At 31.7% G+C, this 26,505-nt stretch overlaps 2 protein-coding genes and 1 long non-coding RNA gene across 7 annotated transcripts; 1 reads left to right on the forward strand and 2 right to left on the reverse strand.

Moving 5' to 3' along the window:
* The first annotated feature begins 5,951 nt into the window (after positions 1–5,951).
* LOC105125574 (glucuronoxylan 4-O-methyltransferase-like protein (DUF579)) lies at positions 5,952–6,926 on the forward strand. Its single transcript, XM_011026092.1, has one exon. The coding sequence runs from the start codon at positions 5,952–5,954 to the stop codon at positions 6,924–6,926; it is 975 nt and encodes a 324-aa protein (XP_011024394.1).
* An 819-nt stretch (positions 6,927–7,745) lies between these two features.
* On the reverse strand, positions 7,746–11,346 carry LOC105125307 (uncharacterized). Of its 5 annotated transcripts, none has more exons than XR_842220.1 (9): positions 10,992–11,346; positions 10,720–10,867; positions 10,523–10,610; positions 10,295–10,422; positions 10,120–10,188; positions 9,232–9,286; positions 8,917–9,071; positions 8,369–8,571; positions 7,746–7,851 (listed from the first exon to the last, which is right to left on the reverse strand). It is a non-coding gene; the product is annotated as an uncharacterized LOC105125307 (long non-coding RNA). The 5 variants fall into 5 exon arrangements; XR_842221.1 differs by having other exon boundaries at positions 7,746–7,856; XR_842217.1 differs by lacking the exon at positions 7,746–7,851 and having other exon boundaries at positions 7,920–8,571.
* Positions 11,347–15,817: 4,471 nt separating this feature from the next.
* Positions 15,818–16,803, reverse strand: LOC105125308 (protein SHOOT GRAVITROPISM 5-like). Its single transcript, XM_011025695.1, has one exon. It carries the CDS (start codon positions 16,759–16,761, stop codon positions 16,123–16,125), a length of 639 nt encoding a protein of 212 aa, XP_011023997.1. The 5' UTR covers positions 16,762–16,803; the 3' UTR covers positions 15,818–16,122.
* Positions 16,804–26,505: the final 9,702 nt, after the last annotated feature.

The following is a 26,505-nucleotide window of genomic DNA, read 5'->3' on the forward strand; positions in this document are numbered from 1 at the left end:
AAGAGTAATGAAGGGCATGCTGACAATGACAAGAGCAATGTTCTAAAACTGGAAACCATCATCAACAGTTGTTCCCAATTGGTATTTTAATAATGGTTGTAATTGTATGATCTTATGCAAGATTAATACATGTCATATGATCATTAGTGAGTATAAGTATTTGGAATAAACCTTGATTATACCATTAATTTTGCTCAACTTCTTCGCCCCTATCAATCCAACTCAAGGATAAACAAGCAGAAGGGAAAAAAAAATGAATTCTCAAATGATGGTAGAGTGGTAACAAACTGCAAAAAATAATATATTCAATTGGGATGAAACATCAGCCGCTAAATTCTTTAATCTTTAGTGGAAAGTGACCATTTAGGAACATTTAGTTAACGAGAAGAATGACTGAGTTGTGTTGAATTATACAAGTCCTTTGGTGTGAATCCAAACCCTAAACGTAGAAACTTGGCTTGAAATCAAGCCTGTTGCAGTTTGCAAGCCATTTAAAGGACAGTGACTGAATTCTATAGAAGTTTCTGATGACCTTCATTAGAACTTGGTACTGTTTTTTAATGGCAGGAAACTACCCTGTGGGTGTTGAAAAAGATCTTAAATCAGTATTAAACATAAACCAGCAATATGGGCATATCCAATTATCGATATCAGCCAAGTTAGTGTTGTCAGTAGCCTTCAGCTAGCCAGAGCCGCATCCCATGGATTAGATGAACAATTGCTCTAGAAAATTGTAGGGTTTTGGAGAGCTGAAGAAACCAACAAAAGTACTTTGATGCTTTACAATCCGGTATATTCAATGTGTTTAGAGGTAGAAAATGCCGCCCTTAGATGCCTGAAAGGAGTAGCTCCATAGAGACAAAGTCCTCAAGTAAAGAGAAACTTAAAATAATATGCAAATGGACCTTAAGATAATATATACAGATGCATTTCCTCTAATTACATGATTATATATGAAATTAGTGGAAAATGTTGTGCTTCCAGGCTAGCTTGCGATGTGCTGCCGTAGACGCAGTCCCACCATCTCTGGTGAGCCACCTACTTTGTTGAAGAAACAATAAATATTACAATAATCTCATTGCTCCATTTCATACTCCAACATTAATTGAAAAGAATCATTAAACAACTCTTCCCAGATATTAAAGTAATCAGAATACCACTTTCCTCGAAGCTCAGCTTGACAAGGACTGCAAAACTTAATCAACACTCTCTCCTCCTGATTTTCTATCCATTGTTTTTCTTTTCCACCTTGAAATTGAAATAATTATTTTGTCACTATCCAATCCCAGTACGGCAACGTAGGAGCCATAAGACCTCACCTCCACTAAACTTACACCAAACCTTATAACATGCATATTATAAAATTCACGCAATATTTTATAATCTTTTAAATCTTTTTAGAACTAAGAAAATAGTTTATAATTAGAAATACTTGTTATATTAAATAAAATTTAATTTTCAAAACAAAAATCTTAAGTTGAATAAAAATAACATAATAATAAAGCATATAAAATATTGAATCATAAAAAATAAAAATGGTTTCGTGAAAGTAAATAAAACATACCAATAAATAAAATAGTAGTAATTCTTAATCAAATGTCAACCTTCTAATAGAAACTAAGAATCTAATATCTTATTAAAATGAAAGGGTGAGTTCAACCAACTTATTAATAAAAAAAATAATATTTAATATATATTTTAGCTATTTATAAATATAAGAACTAAAATAGATATACACACACATTAAGCATAATAACATATAATAATAAAATATATGTCAGAGATCAGATAAAGTTGTTACCTTAGATAACAGACAAGATTTATGGCCTCGTTCACAGTAAAAGGATCAATCACCATAGACTGGTTTTTTCTCTCATCAGCTAGATATACAAAATATCATATACACATAAACTACTTATTCTTCATTAGAATGAAGTTACTGGCAAGTATATGAATATCAAGATATAAAAGATACTCACATGATTAGGTATACAAAATATCATGTACACATAAACTACTTATTCTTCATTAGCATGAAGTTACTGGCAAGTATATCAATATCAAGATATAAAAGATACTCACATGAATATTAAAACAAATAAATATGATATCGAATATAATTTAATTCAATAGAATATGAGTGCAAAATATATATATATATATATATATATATATATATATATTAAAGATTATCAGACTTACTCGAAAAATAAAGCAAATGTAGAAACGGAGACTATCAAAAATCGCTAATAGAAATGTCACTAGAACCTATAACAAATACAGAAAAGATTAAACAATAACTTAAAGCAAATAACATAAGAGATTTAAACTCCAAGTATAGATATCAAAATGTAATTACAAAGTCGAACCGATTCACTCAATTGATTCCGAACATACCCCAAACTTATTGGATCTAACAAACCTGATTAACCCTTATTATTAGGTCAACCGATCAACCAAAATAACCAACCATTCAACCTCCACTTCAAGCCAATTGGTTGGGTAGTTTAAACTAACTAATTGACTAGTTGAAATCCTAATTTGTCAATATTTGAATTTACAAATCTCAAAAATAATTGATCTTATCTTTAAGACTTATAATTTCAGTAGTCATCTAATCAGTTTGTTTTAAGCTAATTAATACCCTAAAACATCAATTGATTCTCTTAAATTATCTAATCAACCCTAAACACTTATTTAAATTTATTAACTATCAAATCCCTAATTAAAGCAATAAAAAAGGTAATGCAATGCTTACTTCTTTAACCCTTTTTAAAATCCAAAAGCTAAAGTTTAGATATAGCTGAGTCTTTGATATCAACAGGAGAAATGTAAGGGTAGGGGAGGGAGAATAGAAGAAGGGAAAAACAAATTCTTTGACAAAAGTTCTCTTTAGATACATAAATTAAAATTGGGTTTTTGGATTTTAGCTAGACTTTGATTTGGGTACGAGGAGCCAAATCATGGGTCCTACATTTTTCTACTAGATAAAAGAGGTTTGTAAGAATTGATAAATATTAACTATGATTTTAATGAGCTTGGATGATATTGATTTTGATAAATAGTTTGAAATAACCTAAATAGGTGTCACTCAACTTATTATATCTTGGTATTGGTATTTTATCCCTACCTAATGATTTCTTTTATTAAATATTTATATGTAAAATCATAAACTTGATGAAAATTAATCAAATTATTTAAATGGATTGATGGAAAATGCAAGATTTAAATATATATACCCTTTTAAAATATATTTTTTCCTATGATATCATATATTTATTTTCACTATTTTATTTTAATTTTTAAATTTATTTTTCTGGTACATTATACCCAAAAAATATAAAAAAGATTAAGAGTGTCTGTGTATTCAAAGTATTACGAGATTTTATTTTCATCATTTGAGGAAGTAAATTGTATTTATAGTAAAATATGAGGCCTAAAAAGCTTGTAATTAAGGACTTATTTGCAACAAAAATAAAATATAGGGACCACAATATTTTTTAAATAGAGAACAAAATATATATTAGCAAAAACTTTTATAGATGTTAAGGGCACATGTCATATGTCACTTTTTAACAGCGTTAATAACATCAACTAACGAAGGATGTACCACTGATAAAAATTAGAATATGTATAAATTATTATAAAATAGTTTTTAACACAAAATAAAAAATACTAACGTTTAGTTTACAAAGTTTTGTATTCACATGAGTCGTGATAACCTGGTTTAATGTCTATTTGGAATTATAATATAGGATATTTTTTAAAATAAATTTTTATCTAAAATTATTTGGAATTATAATATAGGATATTTTTTAAAATAAATTATTATCTAAAAATATAGTAAAATATTTTTTTTATATTTTTTATATCATCATATTAAAATCATTAAAAATATTAATTCTATATTTTTTTTCAAATTAAAAATATCTTTAAAAAACATTCTAAAATAAAAACAATAAACTCAAGGTAATATAGTTATGGTTGCTTTTCAAATAGTTTTTTACATCAAAAATATATATTAATAATATTTCTTAAAAAAAATTATTTTTGATATCAGCACATTAAAATAACTTGAAAATATTAAAAATATATTAATTTAAAATAAATAAAAAATTAAAAAAACTTTTAAAACATAAAAACAAATAAATGATAATAGCTTCACTCATATTTTATCTAACTTTATTCCATTAGTTTTGACCTTCTAAACAAATCATGTTAGAGTTCTTATTATAATCAATCTAGATATTCGTTTGTCCTTGAATAAAAAATAAGTGTTCAACTACCATCAATTCAATTATTTTTCTTTTGACTATATATATATTAATTTAAAAATAAAAAGCTAGAGATAGTTGGCCCTTTTCTAAAAGAATAATGGAGTTCTTAAAAAAATAAAAAATAATCAAGAGACTAATTTATAGTTTCTGAAACTAGAGGGCCGAAGATATTATAATTAAGCAGTATAGATGGATATTTTCTATGTATCGAAGATAATACCATAAAAGTGTTATTTCTCAGTGTTATTACTTGAAAAATTCATTTTCAAATATGAAAACATTACCACATACATTCATTTAAATTACTTGAATAACAATATAAGCGTTTCCTTGTAATTGTACAATATAAGTTTTCTATTATATCCTCTCTATTGTAGCCCTTAAAAGTTTTCTTTATTTCTTTAGTTTCTTTAACTATAGATTTTGAGTTTTTTCCTCTTTTTTTTTGCCGAAAAGGTTTTTAATTCATAATATTTGGATTTGGCCATCTTGTTATTATAGTTTTATCTATCAGACTTATTAAATTTCTTTAGAGATTTATTATTTTTTTAATATTTTTCAAAAATGAATTATAGAGTTAGGTAGGTTGGAATTGTGTTTCAAACAGAGTTTTAAAAAAATAATTTTTTTATTTTTAAATTATTTAATTTATTGATGTTAAAAATAATTTTTAAAAAATAAAAAATATTATTTTAATATATTTTAATAAAAAAATACTTCAAAAGACTAAAACACATTCAAACACCTCATTTGTGTCACCTATTCTTTTTCCTAGATCAAAATCAACTTGGAATTAATCAGACGCGTAGTAGTAGATGATCTATCGGTTAGGCAGGCATGGCAATCAAATTACAGTGGCACAGATGCTTCTATACACCTAAATTTGCTATCCTAGGGCAAGGTTGGGCTAGGATATCACTTCAGTCTCTCTTTTTGTACCACCCTTAAAAAGGGACCATGTGTCTGCAACTAGATGGTGTCGTCTCTTCAAAACAACATTGAAGAATGGCAACCTTTAGGCTGCTTTCTGGACCAAAAATTGATGGCTCTCCATAAAAAAACAGGGTTCTGGTCTGTGGCTAACCAGTAAGGATCATAAGGGACTTCGTCCCTGCAAAAATAAAACCCTACCCTTTTCTCCTTGTTGTAAGCCCTACGCCAGCAGAATCAATTAGGGGCAATGACTCGGTTATGGATCAGTTAGCAACCTTAAGTACTGAGTTGACTGGTTGGGATTTGGCATACAAAAAGTCAACATCCCATGTACATCAAGAACCAGCAACCTGCTATATATAAAATGATTGGTGCGTACCATGAAGTCAAAATTGATTGAAAGCAGCCCTCCAACAAACCAGCAATTACACCTTAGCCTCCTTCAACTTCACTCGAATAAAGCACCAAACGAGCCCAGATGGAGATGATTGACAAAGATATACACTTGGGCAACTTTGATTAGCGAATTGCAACGCTTAACCACAGCAATTAGGTGGAGATAATATAAATCTTGAAACAGAAGCAAAAGATCATTTTCTTCTGCCACACTCAAGCAAAATTAAGGAGTATTCAATAGCATACTTGATAAACGAAAAAAACGCCACCAGCAGTTCAATGCCTTGCTAAGAGGAGACGTGATTATAGCGGGGATTCTGTGGAAAGGGGTAGGCGAGGGAAAAAATGCCCCCAGAAGTACCGCATTACCGTTCTCTTGCCACTCCTCTTGTGAAGTCCTCACCTCCGATCTCACCTGAATCACAATTCAATATACCCGTTGGCCGCAAATATTTCAAAGGAAGTAAGAGTATGGCAATTCCAGGAAGAAAACTTATACCTTCTGTTGTCTTCATCTTGGTATGCATCTCCATCCTCCGACTTCTTAGAATTGCTATCACCACCTCACCTTCCGCCCCTTTGCCTCCTACTCTACAACACACATGTTCTACTCCTTCTCCGGCCTGTGAGAAGGCTCCATTTCATACAACTAGCAACCAAACAAGACAACAGAAAATCGCTGCCGATGAACGTAGTCTCACAAAAAAGGAATTTAAACTTCTATCTGATCTCATTAAACGCAAAGCCCCCTGCAACCTCCTTGTTTTTGGAGCAGAGCCCCAGTACCTGAGATTGTCCTCCATCAACTCAGGTGGCACCACAATCTTTCTAGAGGATGATCCTGACAAAATAAGCGCTGCTAGAGCAAAAACCAACAACACTCAAATCCACAAGATTGAATACCATACACCTGCAAAGAAGGCTTACAAGCTGCTTGAGCATGCAAGGAAAAGTCCAGCTTGTGCACCAAACCCAGAAATGCTTCAGAATTCATCTTGCAAACTTGCATTGAAAAACCTGCCACGTGTAATATATGAGCTTCAATGGAATGTGGTGGTGGTGGATGGACCAAGTGGTCACTCACCAGAGGCAACAGGCAGAATGGGGGCAATCTACACAGCTAGTATGATAGCAAGAGCTGGGAACACAACAGATGTACTGGTACATGATGTTGATCGGACAATTGAGAAGTGGTTTTCCTGGGAGTTTCTGTGTGATGAGAACTTGGTTGCTTCAAAGGGGAAACTCTGGAATTTTAGGATCTCAGGTAAATCAAATTCTTCAGATTTTTGCTCAGACCACATGGTTGCGATTGAGTGATGGCTTTGTTGCACACAGTAAAAGGAGCTAGTCTGTACAGTTCACGATCATTCTTTCCGGGCACATCTTGAAGATTGTTTCAGATGTCATGACATGTTTTTATCCATGTACAAGTCAAGAGCATGCCAATCAAGGTCACTGTCTTCTCGCAGAGGCAGATTCAAGGTACAGAGAGTGAATATAGGCAGCTTTACATCCAACACACTTGAAAAGCATTTCCGGTCATCCATAGGCAGTTCCATTATTTTAAAGTTGATTCAAGTTCAAGGTAGGAGCCCCAAGAATCGAATACCGCCACAGTTTTTGCCAAATGAAACCAGCGTTGTAGAAAATTTCTGGCTTGCTCGACACTCATTGTCCCACAGCTGTTTCTATATGATTAAAGAAAGGGCTCTCTTGTTAGCAGATGATGTAATCTTTTAACCGTGTTCTTAAAAAAATCATTTCCATGTTTTTGGTTCCATAGCTTATTATTCTAATATTCGAACACAAAGTAGTGGTGGCAAGGTTGCCCGCACCAGACAGACGACAATAATTAGACTAAAGCTTTTGGTGAACGGTAAAATCTGACTTTACAGAAAAAGAATCTGATCTTTAACATAAGATCCGCGATATGTAATTTCAGGTATACGAAAAGGGCATCTAACAGTATAATGATTACATGACGGACCCAACAAGTGATCTGCCATTTCTGGGCTCAAGTTTTTTAATGATCCCTTGTTGCCTTTGACAAAAATATATACATTCAGAACTAAAATCTGAAATTTAAGAAGGAGGTGGCAGAATAATACAAAAGTAACCTCCCATGATGTTTGTGAGGTGGCAGAAGAATACAAAAGTAACCTCCCATGATGTTTGTCACCGGAAGCATTGTTAGCTCTTGTCATGATCACCACAGCAGCCATCATTCAAGTGCACCCCTCCTCTGTGCTGGGGACAAGATAAAAATTCATTAGGTCAAGGAAACTAATTTTGCATAAGCCCATCATCACATAAAGTTCCACAAATCAATGAAATATATGCCAGACTTGAATACAATGTCATCAGCCTAAGAAGCAAAGAGTTTTTTACACAGCATATCACCTAAAACTAGCCAAGACTTCTACCTATAAAGGTGAACTGTGCTATGATCACCTGCAAATGCTTAGTTCCAACTTTCTTTTACCACATTACGCTGAAGTAGACTGGTGTCCTTTTACAGCAATTCATAATAGAATGCATCTAAGAATTCACAAGTACTTTAGTCAAATTTATATGTGATGAGGCGTCACTATCTACTAACATGGACAATCAAGTAAGAAGAAAACAATGTATTGTAATGATGTTTAAAACATAAAATGTATATTTCAATCACCTCACAAAAAGAGCCAAGCCTGAAAATGGAAAAGATGGGACATAACAAGAACTGCAGGATACACAAGGACATTGAGCTTAGAGATTACCATTTGTTTGCTGATATAAGGCTATATCCTAACTGGCATCTCAGTATGACTCTCCACACTGGGTAATTTTTGTTTCTCATTCTCAAATTCTTTTCTAGATTCCTTTTGGCCGTCATGCTGCCAAAATTGGGGAGCCAGTTAGCATCACAATCGCTCTTGACAACCTGTCATCTCCATCTTTCTCCCTTCTGCCCAAGCAGTCCCTGATATAAAACTATTCAATTAGGTGAGGTCCCAAGGATAGTTTTATACTACTCTCTAACACCCATCTCAAGTTAAGGCCCCTACACTAACTTGTACCTATTTTTTTTAATTAATTAGAATAGGTGTGATGAAATTTGAACTCATGACTGTTTGGTAATCAAAACTCTAATATCATGTCAAAGAACTCATTCAACTCAATAGCTTAAACTATTAGGCAAGGTCCTAAAAATAGTTTTCTATTACTCTCTTACAGCCCCTACCCTTTTTTGGTTCAGTTTGTGTGATTTCCCAGACTTATTTGCAAACAAAACAGATCTAGAAGAAATTATGCATGTACATTTCACTTGAATGTTTAGCTGATTTTCTTCAGTTGCTTCAAACCAAGGAGAAGCTCCTGTATGCACATTTCCTCCAGCCATTTGTGGAGTCAAGGCAGGTGCTAGAGTGACTCCAGCCAATTGTAGAGCCATAGCAGGAACTTGAGGTATATTGTGGGAACCTGACAGGACAATTACAATATGAGGATTGACATTGTATGGAACACCATGGTAACAGGACCCATCCACCAAGCTACTCAAATTATGCATGTACTTCCAGATGACTAGCTTTAAATTAGAATAAGAGAATAACAGAAATGAGATGTTGAAAAAAATCAATACCCCGTAAACTGCTCACTCCATGTACGGATCTTTCACCCTGATAAACCTGGCACAGCTATAGCAAACAAATATAAGTTTACACATATTTTTACTCCAAAACAAGTATACTCAGAAAAGAAAGCCTTGCTGAGAGCCTTTGACATCACTGAGCATCAAGCAAAAAACAAACCTTGACAGCATTTAGAAGTCAAAGGGTACTTACTAAAGGCGTGCAATTAAAGAAGGAAGAAGGAGATGATACACAAAACAGTACGGCAACTTTCACATCCTAAAACTAAATGGATAACTCCTACAAAATGTTTTTGAAATCATCATCCCGGTGGAGAGTGTCTAAATACATGAAGGACAGCACATCTACATAGATTTATGCACTTGACGTATCCATCTTACCCTCATTGGAATGATCAGAAAATAGTATTCACAAGTGGAGGGAAAAAATTCCACTTAATATAGCTTTGTAATTATCAAAGCCACCCCTAAACAATGGAAAGGGATGGAAAACCACAACTAGTTTCATAACCAGTCACTTTTCACACCATGACTAGAACAGTCACCTAGCCAAAGATGTCTGACAAAATGCTGCACGCCCTTATGATACAACCTCGAGAGATGCTTAGCCTATCAAGTAAAAATAATAAATGCAGCACTTAAAGATAAATATCGACACAGCAACATATAGATTCAAAAGCACTGCCAGCCATGTACCATATATTCTACAAACTAATCATGAGAAACTCACCTGCTATTAAACTACCGAGTTGCATAATATAAAAATCACTACAAAAGATTAGACACGGTAAAGAAGTTACAAAAGAAGAAAATAATCTCCATGTTTTGGAGAAAATGAAATGAGCTTCATAGAGAAAGAGTGTAGAGGACCAAACTCACCTGTCCATTACCGACATTGGGTGCACAGTTTATACTGTTATGGGAAAGAATGCTGGCTATTCCAGTTAGCTGCAAATTTCAAACACGAGACAAACAACAGAACTAGTATCAGTATATCTCCATTCAGAACGACTTCATTGGAGGAATGGATATCAAATAAGCAGGTTACTCTTACCGGTTAAATCATTAGGATTGCATGTACCAGAATGTGCATGCACAGGCAAAGTAGAGACCACACAATACATGGATGGTCCAACATTCGCAACTGCAGAAAATCCTGAATTGCATATCTGATACTCCATTGTATAATACTGTAAAGGCATAACACCATTTGAAATATTCAAATTAACATTACCCAAACTATTATTTTCAAAGTTAATTATATGTTCATGGTTGAGGATATTTTTTGTAGGTCCAACTTGCATCCCTCTTGATCCAACGCTGCCCAACGCTGCCCTTTCATTCCTCAATGCTTCACACTACTTGTCCCACTACAATTACCGAAACACGAAACCTAAATTAGTCTCGAGTATTACACATCTTTCAAATCAACACTATCATATTCATTTATAGAAATCCAATAGCATAACACTAATCTACCATTGAACAACGATTCAGCACATGAGCTTCTAAAACCCGAAAAGTATCCCACCCAGGCACCCAGCCCATTCCACCACCGTATTTCCACATAAAGCGCTTCAATTTCTTCAAATGTTCCTCACTCGCCAGGTGACTTATCGCGTTGGCGCTATTTTTTTTCAGCGAATAAAAAAACACATTACTGACTTGCATTACCAATTAAATAATAATCACTAGATAATTAAAATAAATACTGACAATCATAAATAAAATAAAATAAAAAATTTGTTTACCATACGAAGGAGCTGCCGATCTCGTGGATATCGAAATCGCAGAAGACGCACCAGATGCGGTTGCGAGAGGAGAGTCCAGGTTGGAGAATGGTAGGGCTTTTGAGAAAGAATCGGACGGCGGCGATTTTGGTTTGGAAACGAGAGAAGAAATTAGAGAGTGAATTTTTGTGGTTTGGAAAGTACTTATGGTTTTGGCCTTCATCGTCATTCAAATTGCATACTTCGCAAAACTCCATTTCATTCTTTTTATTCTTCTTCTTGTTAATTTTCATCTTCTGGTTCATGGTGATGATTGATGATTTTAGATATTAGCTCTGTAACTCAAAATTTGGAATTTTACATTTTCTGGAAAGTAGATGCTAAATGACGCGTCGTTTCTTATGGATTGTTGTGATTTTATGCCTGTGAAACGCAGCGTTTCTGTACTAAATTGGTTCCCGCCAATTCTCTAATTTAGAGAAAGTATTTTTTGAAGCATATTGTTTTTTGAACTGCGGTAATAATTAATTTTTAAAATTTTATTTTTATTAAAAAATAATATAAATAATTATTTTTTCAAAATTATTTTTAATATTAACTCATCAAAATTTAAAAATATAAATAAATTAAATTTTAATCAATGTTTATATCGTTCGCCGAAACGAGTGCTTAAAACTTTTCATGGTAGTGGTAATGTGCAACGACGAAGCAGCCGTGTTAAATATCGGTGCTTCAGCTCTTTTAATTGCGTTGAAATCCATCTTGACTGGAATTATTTTGTCTTCTTTATGGCAGAATGGAGCGACTTTATTAAGAGCTTAAACATCTCAGGATTCTTTCAAAAACCCACTTGTAGTCTTTTCATGGCATTCATTGGACTACGCTAAGCAAGTTTCCAAAGCAGAAGATCAAATGAAAAGCTATCGCAGCTGTTTTAAGCCAAGATTAATGCATTCAATCCAGCAGATAAACATGTTCGAGTCAGCTGCAGAGATCAAATGCACGATTAAGCTGCTAGCACAGCAATTGGAAGCTGGTACTAGTAGACTTAGAATATGTTAGGATGTAAATGCAAACTCAACAAAATAAAAAATAAAAATAAAATAAAATAAAAAATAAAACACATAAGAATTTATATGATTCATCCAATTAGTGCTATATTCACATGAAAAATTTTACTAAGTAATATTAGAATTACAATCTCTCCTAAATAATAAAAAAACAACTAAAAATCTCTTTATTATTAGGAAAAAAACACTTCATTTACTCTCTCACAAATACTTTACAACTTTATAGAATTATTCTCTCTTCACTTTTTTTTTCTTCTCTCTATCTTGGTTCTATCTTGGTATGCAAAATAAATTTGGAGGCATTACTTATTTATAGGCAAAAATAAGAGGATAAAAATCATAAATTATGATACCAGTTATATCACAAATTAGACTAACAACTCATCTTTATTCATACTCTATCAATTATCCAACAACTCTATTAATTATATCAATAATTTATCTTTAATTATACTGGTAACTATATTCATTTTTATCTTTCATTAATTAATTAAGGGGTGACTTTACAATATCAGATTAGATAAGAGGGATAGATAATTTTAACATAGGAAAAAGGGTTTCACCTTTGAATCAAAGAACATTAACCGGCTATGTTTATGTTATATGGGTTGGACATCATAGTATAGCTTGACTAATTCTTATTTTCTGATGTGAACTGCAAATGGAAACTTTGTACAATGGCTACTCTTGTCCATATCCTTCCTTTTAGCTTTTCATCATTGAAAACGATAAAAAGTTTCACCACCCCGGCTGTTAGCTCAGTATAGCAATGTAATGGTGTGATTGTTTTCAGTCCCACAAGGTGTGACTCTTAAGAGATTTGAGCCCCACCATGAGCTAAGCCTTCCTTACTTTTAAAGGTATGTGCTCTTTTTTTCTTGGTTGGTTTAGATTTGACCAAAATGATGAAACATTTCATATTCTGCTCTTATTGTTGCCTTGAAAGAGATTGTGAATGGTCTGGTTGTATGTGGAGAATTAACGATCACTAGTGCCATGTAGTACTAGCAAAAGTTTTTACTTGATGAATTCTCAAAAGACAGAAAATAAACTCCCACCAGTTTTTGTTTCCTCTTACTTCTAATAGTTCTCACTTCCTGCCAAATTTTAAATGTTAATGATTGGTGCTGTCTTTTAGATGATCTAGACCAGTAGATTATTTACTGCTAATAGCAGTAATGCGCTGTTCAATCTGTGCATTGCTGGGTGCAAAATTATGACAAGTCATGTATATTGATATAATGGGCTACTTGGCACTAATGAGACTGATGGGGGCTTCATGTCAGATTCAAGAAGAGGTAATTTCAGAGGACATAGTGCCGGAGATGCTCAAGGACAGCCATGCTTTCTGATTGGTAATGGAATAATTAAGGTCACTCATCTGCAGAATTCATTGTAGTGCTGGGCGTACGATTCGACACGACGAATCTACATCGGTTTGAAGTAGAAATACAGTATCGTTTCACCATAATATGTGGACAATCTGAAAAGACAAATGTTAAGGTTTTGTCATAATGACTAGTTTGATTGATCACCCTGGGTATGTCCTACAACTTTTATCTTGCTCGTCAACTTTATCATGGAATCGATAGCTCTTGCATATCTCTGATTGTATCCAAATAAAAGATAAAAGACAAGGAACCCATAATGCAAGTGGTCATTTGTCGGAGGAGTATGGATCTTTGATTAGTATGATCATTATCTAGTAAATCTGAAACTCAATTAGGATACAGTGAATGGACAATTTTTTTGTTAGTTTCCAGCCCGAAAATGTTTACTTCTATCATTGGCATCCTACTTTATGGCAGAGCACCACTTATAAAACACAAGTTCAGTCTCCTACAGGACAAGGACGGTCAACGTTGAGATACTGGGCATTCTCAGATTCTTATCCTTCTCAGCAGTAGATTTAAGAGAAAGAAAATGAAGGGAATTCTTCAGCTGGTTCCCGTGCAAATATTACAGATTCTTAATTATACCCGAAGCAGAGGAGGAAGAGGCTGTAAATTATCAAATCTGAAAAGCAAATGAAGAAGTGCAATAAAGAAGAGTGTGAGCTCTATATCTTGTTGAAACTTTAAGCATTAAAAAGCTTGAGGATGGACTGATTGTCTTTTTGAAGGTATATTAGAAGTGGTTAGCCCTAAAAGCGTTAAAGCAAGACCACAAATGTTTAGAAAGTGAAAAGGGGGAGTATGCTTTTGATCTTTGATTAGGTTGAACCCTTCACAAGATTCTGCAACTTAAGGCCAATAAATTAATTGATGATGTTTACCTTTTCTTTCTTTCTTTTTCCTCCCCATGCTTTCCTTGCTGTTGAGCAGATGTAATTTCTAGGAGGACCAAAGTCTTGAAACTTCAAGATCCTCTGACCCCACTGGATTATGTTTTGACCTCAGCAAAGAATCAATTCAGTGTATTATTGAAGCCAGCCATGACAGGTTAACTGTATTTGAGAAATATGTTTGGAGGTTGCTGACAAATTAAGCTAGTTTTCATTCTCGCGACATCTTGAAAGGGGTGGCAGTGTCACTGTTCATTGCTCTGACTGATGCTTTCAATTGAAATGTGTCATCCTGTCCAAAAAAATGTTTCTTTTGTGTTGGATCCCAGACATAGATAGTGGGTGTTTGGTTTCTGATCAGCAAAAGTTAAGAAGTTGAATACAAGTGGATGCAGCTACCTATGCACCTCCTGTCTTGATCTTGATGATATTACTTGCTTTTTGTTCTGATTCATTTGCCTTTCTATCAAAATCAAGGTTCTTAGTGTGCCATCAGTTTGGACTCATTTAGCCCACATTATGTGTTAGAGCTTCACTAGCATCCACATCCACTACAAATCTTCCAACTTGCAAGCACAACTCTGGTGTTTGGTGGCTGCTGCTCAGAACTTGCAGATAATAAATTATTGTATTCTTTCTGCCTCACTATTTCCTCCTCCTTCCTTGCGCAGATATTATTGAGTTGAACTTGTTCTTAATAGGTTTAATATTTTGGCTGTGAAGTCCCAACTCACTAAAAACTGATAAGGAGCTACGAAAACTGCTTCTCTCTGAGCTTGTAGCTCAAAATTTTAGGGCAAGCTGCCTAGTCCAACTCCATAAACTTAATCCTTTGGTTACCATTGGTTCCCGTACTTGATTTATCATCAGCAGAATATATAATATATATGGATTAGCTGGTTCAGGAGTCTATTTCTTAATTGTTAGAGGACATGGAAGCCTATACAGCATCCCTTATCATGCACGTTGACATTCCGCTGAGTAATTATGGTTTAACAAACTGGAAAATCCAGTGATTTTATTGACCAGGGAAAGGGGTTGATTTCGTGATTACAGATTAAAGTTTCTAATCTTGCTACAGCAATTTCATTCTTGGTGCATGTATATAGCAATCTGGGAGATGATTGTTTGTTATTGAAGGAAGCAAGAAAGAAGAAAAGGACTGAGAAGGCAAATATCATGGGGACTGTAATCACCAATCTGTTACAAATTATAAATCCCAAGGTTCGTGCAGGTTCATTCAACAAATTGCAGAGAGTCTTGAATTTCTTTGAAACTAAAGACAGAAATAATTTTCTGATGGAACATGGTTATGCCACAGAGTCTTCCTCTATAGCTTTGCTGAAATTGCAACTTGTTGAATGGCAATTGCTGTCTGTTGTCTTGAGAATCAATCCTTAGTAAATGCTTCAAAGATGGAGAAAATCTTTTTTTTTTTATGAGTAACAAATTATTGATATTTTTCCTTCATAATTTCCATTTTGGTTTTTGAAAAGCAGTGCAACATCCCATCATTGAAATAAATTTTGCAGCCAATAATTCATCAACATACACATCACAAATGATAAAATACAGAATGGGCATTATCATTGGAAACTTTTCAGTGTTGCCACTTATGCTGTGTGCTTTTTCATCAATCTTATCCCTTCCCGTTGTTGAAAGAAGAAATAGAAGGAATCCAATACCCAAATATAATCCAGACTCGATAACTTTGTCTCTAGAATAACTCCAACTTTTCTTCATCATGAAAGGTTTAAAAGTTCATCTCAGTCTCATAAAGGCATGATATGATATCAATTCAAGGCTTGAACCTTTGCCTGCAAGACTGGCAAGTGATCTCCATGCACGTAGAATCTATCTGCCTTGTAGCTTTCTCTTTCATTCTTTCAGCCTTTTCCACTTCCTCTCTAGCTCTTTGCCACATATGTCTAGCCCTTGCAAACTCTGACTGCGCCAACTCCATCTCCCTCCTTGTAAGCTCCCTTACTCTCTCTGCATAAGCCTTTTCAATTGCTGCCAATTTAATTTGCTCAGCAGCCTGCCATTTCAAGGCCTCAACGCAGCTCGTATCCGTCTTCACATCGCTGAAATCACAAATGGGACCTGTTAAAACACAGTTAGATTGTGCCTGGATTGGCCTAACACTTATCGATAGTTGCAAGTCCAGTGATGGCCCTCCAAACTGATTGTGATGGTGGTGGTGATCAGACACCACTGATGATTTGTACCTCAATGAAGAATCCAATAAAGAAGACGAGGAAGAAGAAGAAGCTATGGAAAGCTGTGAAGGGAGAAGCTGAAGCTCCTTTTGGTCTCCGTCTTCCATGTTGGAAAAAAAAAACAGAGAGAAGAGAGGTTGAAGTTTAAGCCACGGTACGGTGATGGCAATGGGGAGATTTGTGGGGTGGCAGAGACAGCTGCCCATATATACACGCATATATTTTCTTAAATTACCATTAAACCCATTGTTTTCTTGCAAAATGACTTAACTACCTTGAACACATTGTATTTTTGTTATGACTAGGCCGCCTCTCTTGTCCATTAACATACAGTAAATGTAGGTTCATTGAAGGGTATATTGGTAATGATGAATGAAGATTGAAAATTCCGTTATAGAAAGAGCCAAAAGTATGGGAAAGAAATAACGGATAACGTTATTTAGGTAAGCGTAGCTTTTTGTGGATGCAGTGAAGTGTTTGTCTCTCTTTTTTTCACATCTTTTTACTTTTATTATTATTATTATTAAATTACTTATTTTATTGACTTTGTGATCTTTTATTTCTTTTCTATTTTATTTTATCTTTTTGGGATATGAGGATATGGAGGGGTGTGGGTGTGTGAATAATTATATACGCACGTGCATTGAGTGTTTTTTTTTTGTTGTTTTCACTACTTTATTAAAAAATATTTTTAATTTTTTTTATAAATTTTAAAATTAGTTTCAGTTACAGGGCAGAATGTTTTGTAGTTTAAAAAACTATACTCCAACTTATAAATTATGGTGCACTATTTTGGTCTTAGAAACATATGATTAATATTAAATACATTAAAATCTCGTGAATGTGTCCATAAAATATCAGTAAAATATAGCACAGTGTCAGTGTCAATATGGAATATATATTAAATATATGTGAACAATTAGTATTTTATTTTATTATTATTATTTTAGAATTAAAAAATATAAACAATACAAAGAGAGAGAAAATGCGTCTATCTATCTTTCCATTTTTGTATTTAAACCATGATAGAAATAGATTAATTTTATATATTTATCTTTTCCTTTTTAATCATGTTTTTTCTATATCTATTTCTTTTATAATGGAACATACGCAACTTGTATAATACATATCTAAAAACTAAATTATATTTGAAACATCTTAAATTGAATTTAATTTAAAAATTTTAATGGAATCCGGTACTGTTATAGTAAATCAGATATTAAAAATTAATATTTAAATTAAATTTCTTAAGATATAAGAATTTTGAAGAAATTAAAAAAATTAATAAGGTTAATAAATAAAATAAAATTAATTAAATTTTATCTCTTCAAAGTAAATTAAATTTGTTTATCAATTAAATTTAATCAAATACTGTAATTAAAATTAATTATAGTAAGATTTTATTAAATTTAACGGAAGAGATGGGTTTTTCATAGGTAGCTTTATGGTAGGCCTAAAGCTGTCGGGCCTGAGGACAAAAAGCTCTCCACTTTCTAACGCAGCAGCCCACGCTCCACGGTGGGAGTGGCACGTGGTATGGGCAGAAAGATGAGACTGGCCATGATTGGGGGTACTGACTCTTCCCCTTCTCAGCCATGTTTTCTGTGGGCAAATTGTGAAGGAAAAGCCCTCCCCTTTCTTATTCCTACAAATATCTATCCTTCAAGTTGGTGTGGTACACTCTTCAATTTATCCCATTATTCCAAATTAGTGCTTCCACTTGATTTTTTTTTGCCCTTTCGATGTTACTTCTAGACACGCTGTACATGTCGAGATTAAACCCATTTCATCGTCGGTTTAAGAAAATATATATTATTATCATAGCTAGTTTTCTTATCAACAATATTATTATCATAGCTAGTTTTCTTATCATGTACAAACTATATATTTAGTATTTTTATTTTTATTTTATTAATTGATTCGGTAGTTTCAATGAATACAAAGCTAACTCCAAGGAGTACAATTTTCGTACAGTATTGAAAACAGCTTTATTGATGAATATTTAACCTATTGTCTTGACTTCATAAAATCTACATGTCAAAATTAAAAAGTATTTCGTTTTTCTCTAGAAAAGTCTAGGATAATTAATGAGTCTTTAGATACAGTATGTTCAAATTAAAATTGATATATTAGATAATTAATTAATTTTTAATTCAAGTAATATGATTTATTTTTTACAATCAAGGTATATAATGACTTGATATAAAAAAAACTAAGCGGTTGATAAATGGTAAATAATAGTGATAAGTAAGTTAAGGTAGTTAGTACATATAAAAAGTCTCATTTAATGGATGTACGGATTTTCTAATGCTTAAGTCAACTATTTATTAAATAAAAAATTACATATATATTTTATAGAGATAGACTCTGAAAATATATGTGCCGAAAATGTTAAAAATAAAGAGATTGTGAACCTTAAGTTTGAAGGATTCATTATGTATTTTAACCCATAAATCTTTTCTTTTAGTAGCGATAAAGGGTTGAAGAGTAATTTTATCATTGCAATATTTTTAGTTGTATTATACTTAGAAATTTGCAAACAAACGTTGGGTTTGGACAAGTTGTATGGGCTCATTACAGTAAAAAAAATAGGCTTGGCTCGGACATGCTTTCTAGAGGAGAGCATATAGAGTCGGGTTTCTCCCCTAAAAAAAACTCATAAAGTTAGGCTTCTTTTTTAGGTTAAGCCCATGAAGTTGCCGCTCATACTTAAAAAATTTCTAAGAGGCAGAGAGAACGAATTCATGGAGGTGGTATTGTAATATTTGAAAGACCAACTTTATCCCTTAAATAGTGGTCTCATTGGAGCGTGAGTGTGGGATGTGACCTTCTTAAGAAGACATAAGGTGTGGAAGCCCTCTGCTAGAGAGTAGGTTTTTTGGAGTGGATAGTTCATGGCCTTCTTATTAATGTAATGGGGTGTGAAAGCCCCCCACTAGAGAGTCATGTCAGTTTGAGACTGTATTAAATAGGTGAGAGATCTAAGATCAATCTTTAATAAATTGCTGAAAGGACCTTTAACATCACCTAAAAGATTTGTCAGTCTAAGACTGCACTGAAAAATAAGGGATCCAAGATCAACCCCTGACGAATTAGTGGAAGATCCTTAAGCATCACCTGGAGAATGTGCTAGTTTGAGACCGCACTGGAGAATAGTGAGTCTGAAATCAACCCCTAATGCATTAGTAAGAGGCTCTTAAACATCACTTGGATAATGTTCCATTACAATAAGGAGACCTCGTATCGATTACTTGGAGATTGTAGGGTTATTACCCTAAGAAGACCAAATTAAAACCCTTCAAGGAGAATGGTCATAAGCCCTTATTGAAGATTTATAATTAAGAAATATATGTCAAAGGTACATTATTTATTTTTTTTAAAAAAAAACTTGCATTTATATTAAGGATTATGTGTCCTAATTTGATTTGAGTATGGTGGAGGTTATTAAGAGGGACATGTCTTGGAAGTGGAGCCAAAGTATTTTCTTTTACTACCTTAGTAACTTTAAATGTGTGATCTTATTTTAATTCAAAGGAGTTATAAATCCCCGGGGTACACTAGTTCCTATAGGTTAATCCTTCATAGTTCTTCATTGATATTTCATTTATATTAGGAGAATGATTTTGTTTTGAAGTTCCCTCATAATGATTATCCTTGTAAAAGTAAGGAGCTTCATGTTATAGCAAATCAACATCTTCCACTCATATGTGATTTTCCATGACTTGTTTCGCCTTAAGCAAGTTTTTGTCTGGTAAGGCATAAAGGTTTCTCCAAGATATATGTTCTTTTACCCCTCTTGTCAGGGTTTTTAAGGCTACTAGCTTAGATAATTCTTCCACCTTAAGCATTTCCTCATTGAACTTCTTCATATATGTCCAGGTAGACTTACCCTCTTATTAAGTAATGTCAAATAGCTTTATAGAACTTGTCTTGACAAGTATGTTAGTACTCAACTTTAAGCTTATTAAGTAATGTCAAACGCACAGACCTCAAGAAGATTGTGAGAAAGATTTTGCATATTGAGTCACTTTCCTGGATGATCAACTTTAAGCTACCGTGCATATTTTATACATGCTCCATCGGGTCATTTTGTTTAGTCTAGCTTTGTCATGAGTATCGCAATGACACAAGTGACCCTTAAAGGACTCTCATAAATGTTATTTTTTTAATCTTTTTTAGATAGTGTAATCGTATATGGGCACCTGATGCAATCGATGGTCGTGGCGTTTAGGCGTGGTGTGTTATTGAGGGTGTTAAAACTTCTTGGGGGTGGTAAGGTTAGACTTTTCTCTTGGGCTTCTAACATGGTCTGAATGAAGAGTTACACCTGACTGATGAGTTGTTGAAGGTATGGATGGGTAGAATTATTCGTGGTAAAAGGCGGATTTCTCTCACGTCCTAACCTAAATGTGTCTTGGTTAAGTGCTATAAAATAACCTAGAAATATAGGGAAATTTTTTTAAAAAAATTGATGGTTTTTTTTATCAATTTTCCACATACAACATCAATTGATGAACTCTAAAATCCATAATGCTTATGAATAAGGTTGATTTATTGAACAATTGGTTAATTTCTTGATTCAAGCAATTTGATCCATTGGTGGCTTGATATGGAAAGCCTATATGGTTGGTAGTTGATAACTCACGGTATTAGGCAAGCCAATAGGGTTGGTAGCTGGTACCTATAAAAGGTATCATTTGATGGATATAAAAACTCTCTGATGTTTAAGTTAGTAACTTTATAGAGAGTGAGTTAAAAGATATTTTAGAGAGATAAACTCTAAAAATATATATGTTGAAAGTGTTATGAATGAATAAATTTTAAACATTGAGTTTGAAGAATTTATGGTCTATTTATAGCTCACGAGTCTTATATTTTTATAAAGAGAAAGGGCTGAAGAGTAAATTCATTCTTGTAATATTTGGAATTGTGTTATACTTAAAATAATACATATTAGATTGATATAAAATATTAAGATACTCACTTGAGATCTAGAAAAAAAATTTAATAAAAAGTTAAGCTTAGACATGTTATTTAGCCTCATTAAAGATAAAGCAAAATAAATCCAAACATGTTTTTTAGAGCGAGTCTATCAAATCGGACTTCTTTTTTAAAGCAAGACTATGGAATTGAATCAGCTTTTTAGGGTTTTTTTAACCCATGGTATTTGGAGTTATCAATAATATAAGATGATAATCAGGATCCCATATATCAATCTTAAAAGGTTAAAGTTATACAGTGTTATGCTAATTAATTTAGCATATAGGTTGGTTAAGGTTATTATCCAAAACTATAGGAATTTAAAGTCCTCCTAATTGCATTTTAAATCAAAGATATGACACCTAACTCAATTATTAAATATGAAAATCTCTCAAGAAAAAACTAGAAGATGCGAACCACTTCCCATCGAATAAAAAATAAAAAATAAAAAATAAAAAATTAAAGTAAGATGTGATTGATTTCAGTGCTGAACCTTAAAGTGAATTGTAATGGTGATTTCCAACATAAAACCTGGATTTCCGGAATACGCAAAATTCTATTTGAAGGCTTTGCGTATCCTTCCTCCTGGTGTTGTGCCGACATTTGGAAAAGGTATTGTCATTTCATATTTTATGTCATTAAACTTTATGTTGCAAGAAAATAATATTGCAAAGCTCAGAAATTATTGTATGAATTTGATATGATATCTAGAATCATGGATCAACGGCTAGGAACTATTGTAAATAATTAGATTTGTCTATATCGTATATATATTTAGTAAATCGCATTTAATAAGAATACGAATCCTTTCACATTTTATAGAAATAAATCTTTATTTATAATTATAAAACAAAGTAGTTATATTAATGTATTCATCATAAAATAATGAGTAAAAATTTTATTTATTTGATATATAGTTTTAGATGATGAAATAAGTTCCTATAATAATTTCTCTAAAAAAAAAGTGCATATATTATCATGTAAATATTGGTGACTCGTATAAGATAGGATTCGGGACGTATTTGGTATTGTGTTTTAAAAATATTTAAAAATAAATAAATAAAAATTTAATTTTTAATTAATATATTTTTGAAGTTTTAAAATTATTTTAATATATTGATCTTAAAAATAAGTATTGTTGACATATTATTTTAAATAAAAAATATTTTAAAAAAATAAGTATAACTACATTCTTATACATATACACACTTTTAATCTTGATACAAATAAAACCAAACTACAAATATAATATACATGATATATATTTTGTTTTATAATTCAAGCGCATTTTTTTATAAGAAAAACTCCATGATTAAATTTAAAGTTATCCACGCCATTTCAAGAATTCCATTTGATTACGTGGGAAGATACATGATAGGTATACTTATATTAAAAGAAGCTAAATCCCCTTTCAAAAACATACATATACTTTCCTTAGAAAAACATTGTAGCTTCACAGTAAAAACACATTGTTTCTTTGAACGTTTGTAAAGATGATTTTTCCCCATGACTCAAAAAATTTAACCTTTTTTACTAAGGACATTGAAATTTTTTCATGAACCAATTTGTCATTGATAAATTACTATTTTTAGTTTCATTCTTATCTTGTATTTGAATTTTGATCATTATTTTTTTAATTTTTTATATAATTTTTTTTATAATTTTACCCTTTAATAATTAATTAATTAGTAATTAGACTTCATGTTTTTTTCAAATAAAATATTTCGAATATAATGATCCTGATTATGAATTTTAAAAGTTAACAAGAATATATATTTGAAAAAAGCTTTATAATTTTTTTATTTTTTATGAAATTATTTTAATTTTATAATCTGAATTATAAGTTTGGCGAGATATCCTAAGTTGGCTCGGTCATAAATACAAGGTTACAGGTTTGATACTAACTTGGGCTAACCAAAACTGAATTTTTTATGTTCTTTTTAATTTTATTTTGTTCTTCCATAGTTAATGGGTTGTTAATTGATTGATATCATTTGTATTCTTTTGAAAAAAAATCTTTTTCTTAGGTTATTTGTTTTTTTAAAAAAAATTGATCCATCTATTATTATTTTTTATTTTTTTCATCTAATATAATTAAAATCAGCTTATTTAATCTAATCAAGTTCATGACTTGAGTTACATAGTTATTTTTATAAAAAAAACATGCTTACGACAATTAAACATGATTTTTTACATAAAATTAGTCTCACACAAAACAAAGCATGACCACCTAGTTCAATTCATACCTATTTGATCATTAATAACTTAAAAAGTTACATCCCAGAGTAAAAAAAAAAATAACAATTACTAATTTTCTTAATTTTTTTACCAGCACTAAAAAATAAAGAAAATTAATTTAATCTTGATTAATGTAACAAACTGGTTAAAAAATACTCATGATTAAGCTGGATTTTAACGGAAACAAAAAAGTTGAATGATGATGGATTCATTTTATCATCACATTAATAATATAATAGCTTTATTCGGTTTGCATATCTTCACTATATACAATAAAACAAACAGTATTATATGGTTTAATTTATTCTTATATCGTTATTTTAAACTGGATAAAACAAAAGAACTGGGAATAACTCTGGTTGAGGCGAGGAGAGGCGAGGAAGAGAGCTTTTAAAACATCAGATGCATGTGCAAGGTTGATTCTCTTTACTGTATATGCCATCATGAACAAGCTGCATGCATTCATGAAAGTTGCTCTATATTTTATCTCGCAAGATAACCTTTCCAGCCAATAAAGATGTTTGAATTTATTTATTTTTTATTCCCAAACCTTTTGAATATTAAGTTCTCTTTTCATCTAAAAAGTGCAAGTAATAATTTATTTTTATTAGCCTTGCAAATTTATATTATTGAATTAAAAAAAAAAAAAACAATGTGGAGATGGGATCTGGGCCCTCGCCCTTCAGCATCAGATCCATAGATAGAGTGTTCAATCTATAACTGTTTTGGACCCCATCTAGATTGTTCCAATTAATATCATGGAGTCTGAATCTCAAGATTAAAGTGATGACGTGATAGCAAGTCTTCCACGAAGCTGCATGGAGGCATAGTTATTTAATCTGTTTTTTTTTTAAGGTAATGTTTGAGAGTGTAATTATATATTATTGTTTTTTAAAGTATTTTTTAATTTATAAATAAATTAAAATAATATTTTTTTTATTTTTTAAATAATATTATTAATACCAACACATCAAATCAAATGATATAAAAAGATAAAAGAATGTTAATTTGAAGAAAAAATAAAAAAAATTAAATTTTTTTAAAAATATTTTTAAAATATAAAAAAATTAAGACTGATTAACCCAATAATTTATTAACTCAAGATTATTTTAAATTTGAGTGATTTAATAAGTAAAGTAATGATTTAAATAACTCAATAAAATTTAAGTAAAATCCAACCGTGTCAGCATTAAGAATTTTTTTAAAAAACTATTATTTTAATATATGTAAATTACGTACTCACCCAATAATTAATTTATTAAAAAAAGGATCTAGACCCTAGATTGGGTCGGCGCCGGACCGAATCTAACAAATATAGGGCTTGTGAGAAATTACGAGATACTTGAGGAATCAACAATGCCATAAGTTTGCAGTGGTGAGGTGGCGATAGAGGTCGGTGAGGACAATGATTTAGATTCATGGACTCCAACTAAGCACCTCTAGCACCATTGCATATGAGCTAGAAAGGTTCCTTTAAAGTTGCCTAACCAGGTTTTTTTTATTTTATTTTATTTACGATATAACCCTATGCGACGTGCATGTCTTGCCAGATTTATTTTATCATAATGAGACCTAAGATAGTACTGCTTGTGTTTTTTTTTTTCTAGGCCATTCATGCATGAATGTTGTGCCTGGACCGATGCATGTTCCTGGTTTTTGTAAGAAATATCAACCTTTAACTTTTTTTAATATATATAATAACTAACACCTGTTAAGTATACATGAAATTAAAACATCAATATTTTTTAAGAAATAGTTGTGATACGCACAAGCTGGCCCGGACACCCACGTTAATAAAAAAAAAAGTATACATGAAATTAAAACATCAATATTTTTTAAGAAATAGTTGTGATACGCACAAGCTGGCCCGGACACCCACGTTAATAAAAAAAAAAGTATACATGAAATTAAAACATCAACATTTTCTCGTTTTCGGGAATCAATGTACATAAAAAAAAAAATATAGAATACTTATTAAAAGGAAGAAATATAAACGATTTTACATAGTAAAAAAGTTATGGCACTAAAAAAAATCATGCACTGATGAAAAAAACTATAAGAATATTGTTATTAAGTTCCACCTTTGTTCATCCTAATTAAAAAAAAAAAAGGTGAGCTTGGAGAATATACTGAATAGATGGTCCTATATTGTGGTTCGGTCAAATTTTATTTAATATTAAAAAATATATGTCTAGATGAATTCATTGTTTTTTTTAAAAAAATCAACGATCAGGTTGTTTATTTAAATGAATTTAATAAGTTTAATTAATTTAATAATATAATTAAAGAAAAAAGACATTGACATTAAATAAAGCAAACAAATTTTTTTGACAATAATTAATTATAAAAAATATTTTGTCAATATTATACCTAAAAAAAAAAAAGAAAAATTTGGTAGATACTCACTATCATTCTATCACAAAACATTTTCTCATCGTCAAAAAAAAAACTCACCAAGATAATTCTAAAGCCATCATAACAAAAGACTGCATGACAACATCAAAATAATTCATACATGTTATTAGAAGATTGACTTGAAAAACAAACGAAATAAAATATCATGAAATGAGTATCTCATGCTTTTATTTAATAAATTAATTTAATTTAATTCAAAAAAAAAAATTCTTTCAAGAAATCTAAATTTATGTTCAAGATCGACAAATTAAAAAACTCAAAATAACCTGAATTATTTTTTAAATTAGTAAAAATTCTATAGAAAATAAATTAAAAAAATAACAGAGTCC

The sequence above is a fragment of the Populus euphratica genome, unplaced genomic scaffold (genome assembly GCF_000495115.2).
Source record: "Populus euphratica unplaced genomic scaffold, PopEup_1.0 scaffold22.1, whole genome shotgun sequence".
Taxonomy (NCBI): domain Eukaryota; kingdom Viridiplantae; phylum Streptophyta; class Magnoliopsida; order Malpighiales; family Salicaceae; genus Populus; species Populus euphratica.

What these genes read in the sequence shown, in the direction of transcription:
- LOC105125574 (XM_011026092.1), top strand. Translation starts at nt 5,952, where the DNA reads ATGCCCCCAGAAGTACCGCATTACCGTTCTCTTGCCACTCCTCTTGTG.
- LOC105125308 (XM_011025695.1), bottom strand. Translation starts at nt 16,761, where the DNA reads ATGCGTGTATATATGGGCAGCTGTCTCTGCCACCCCACAAATCTCCCC.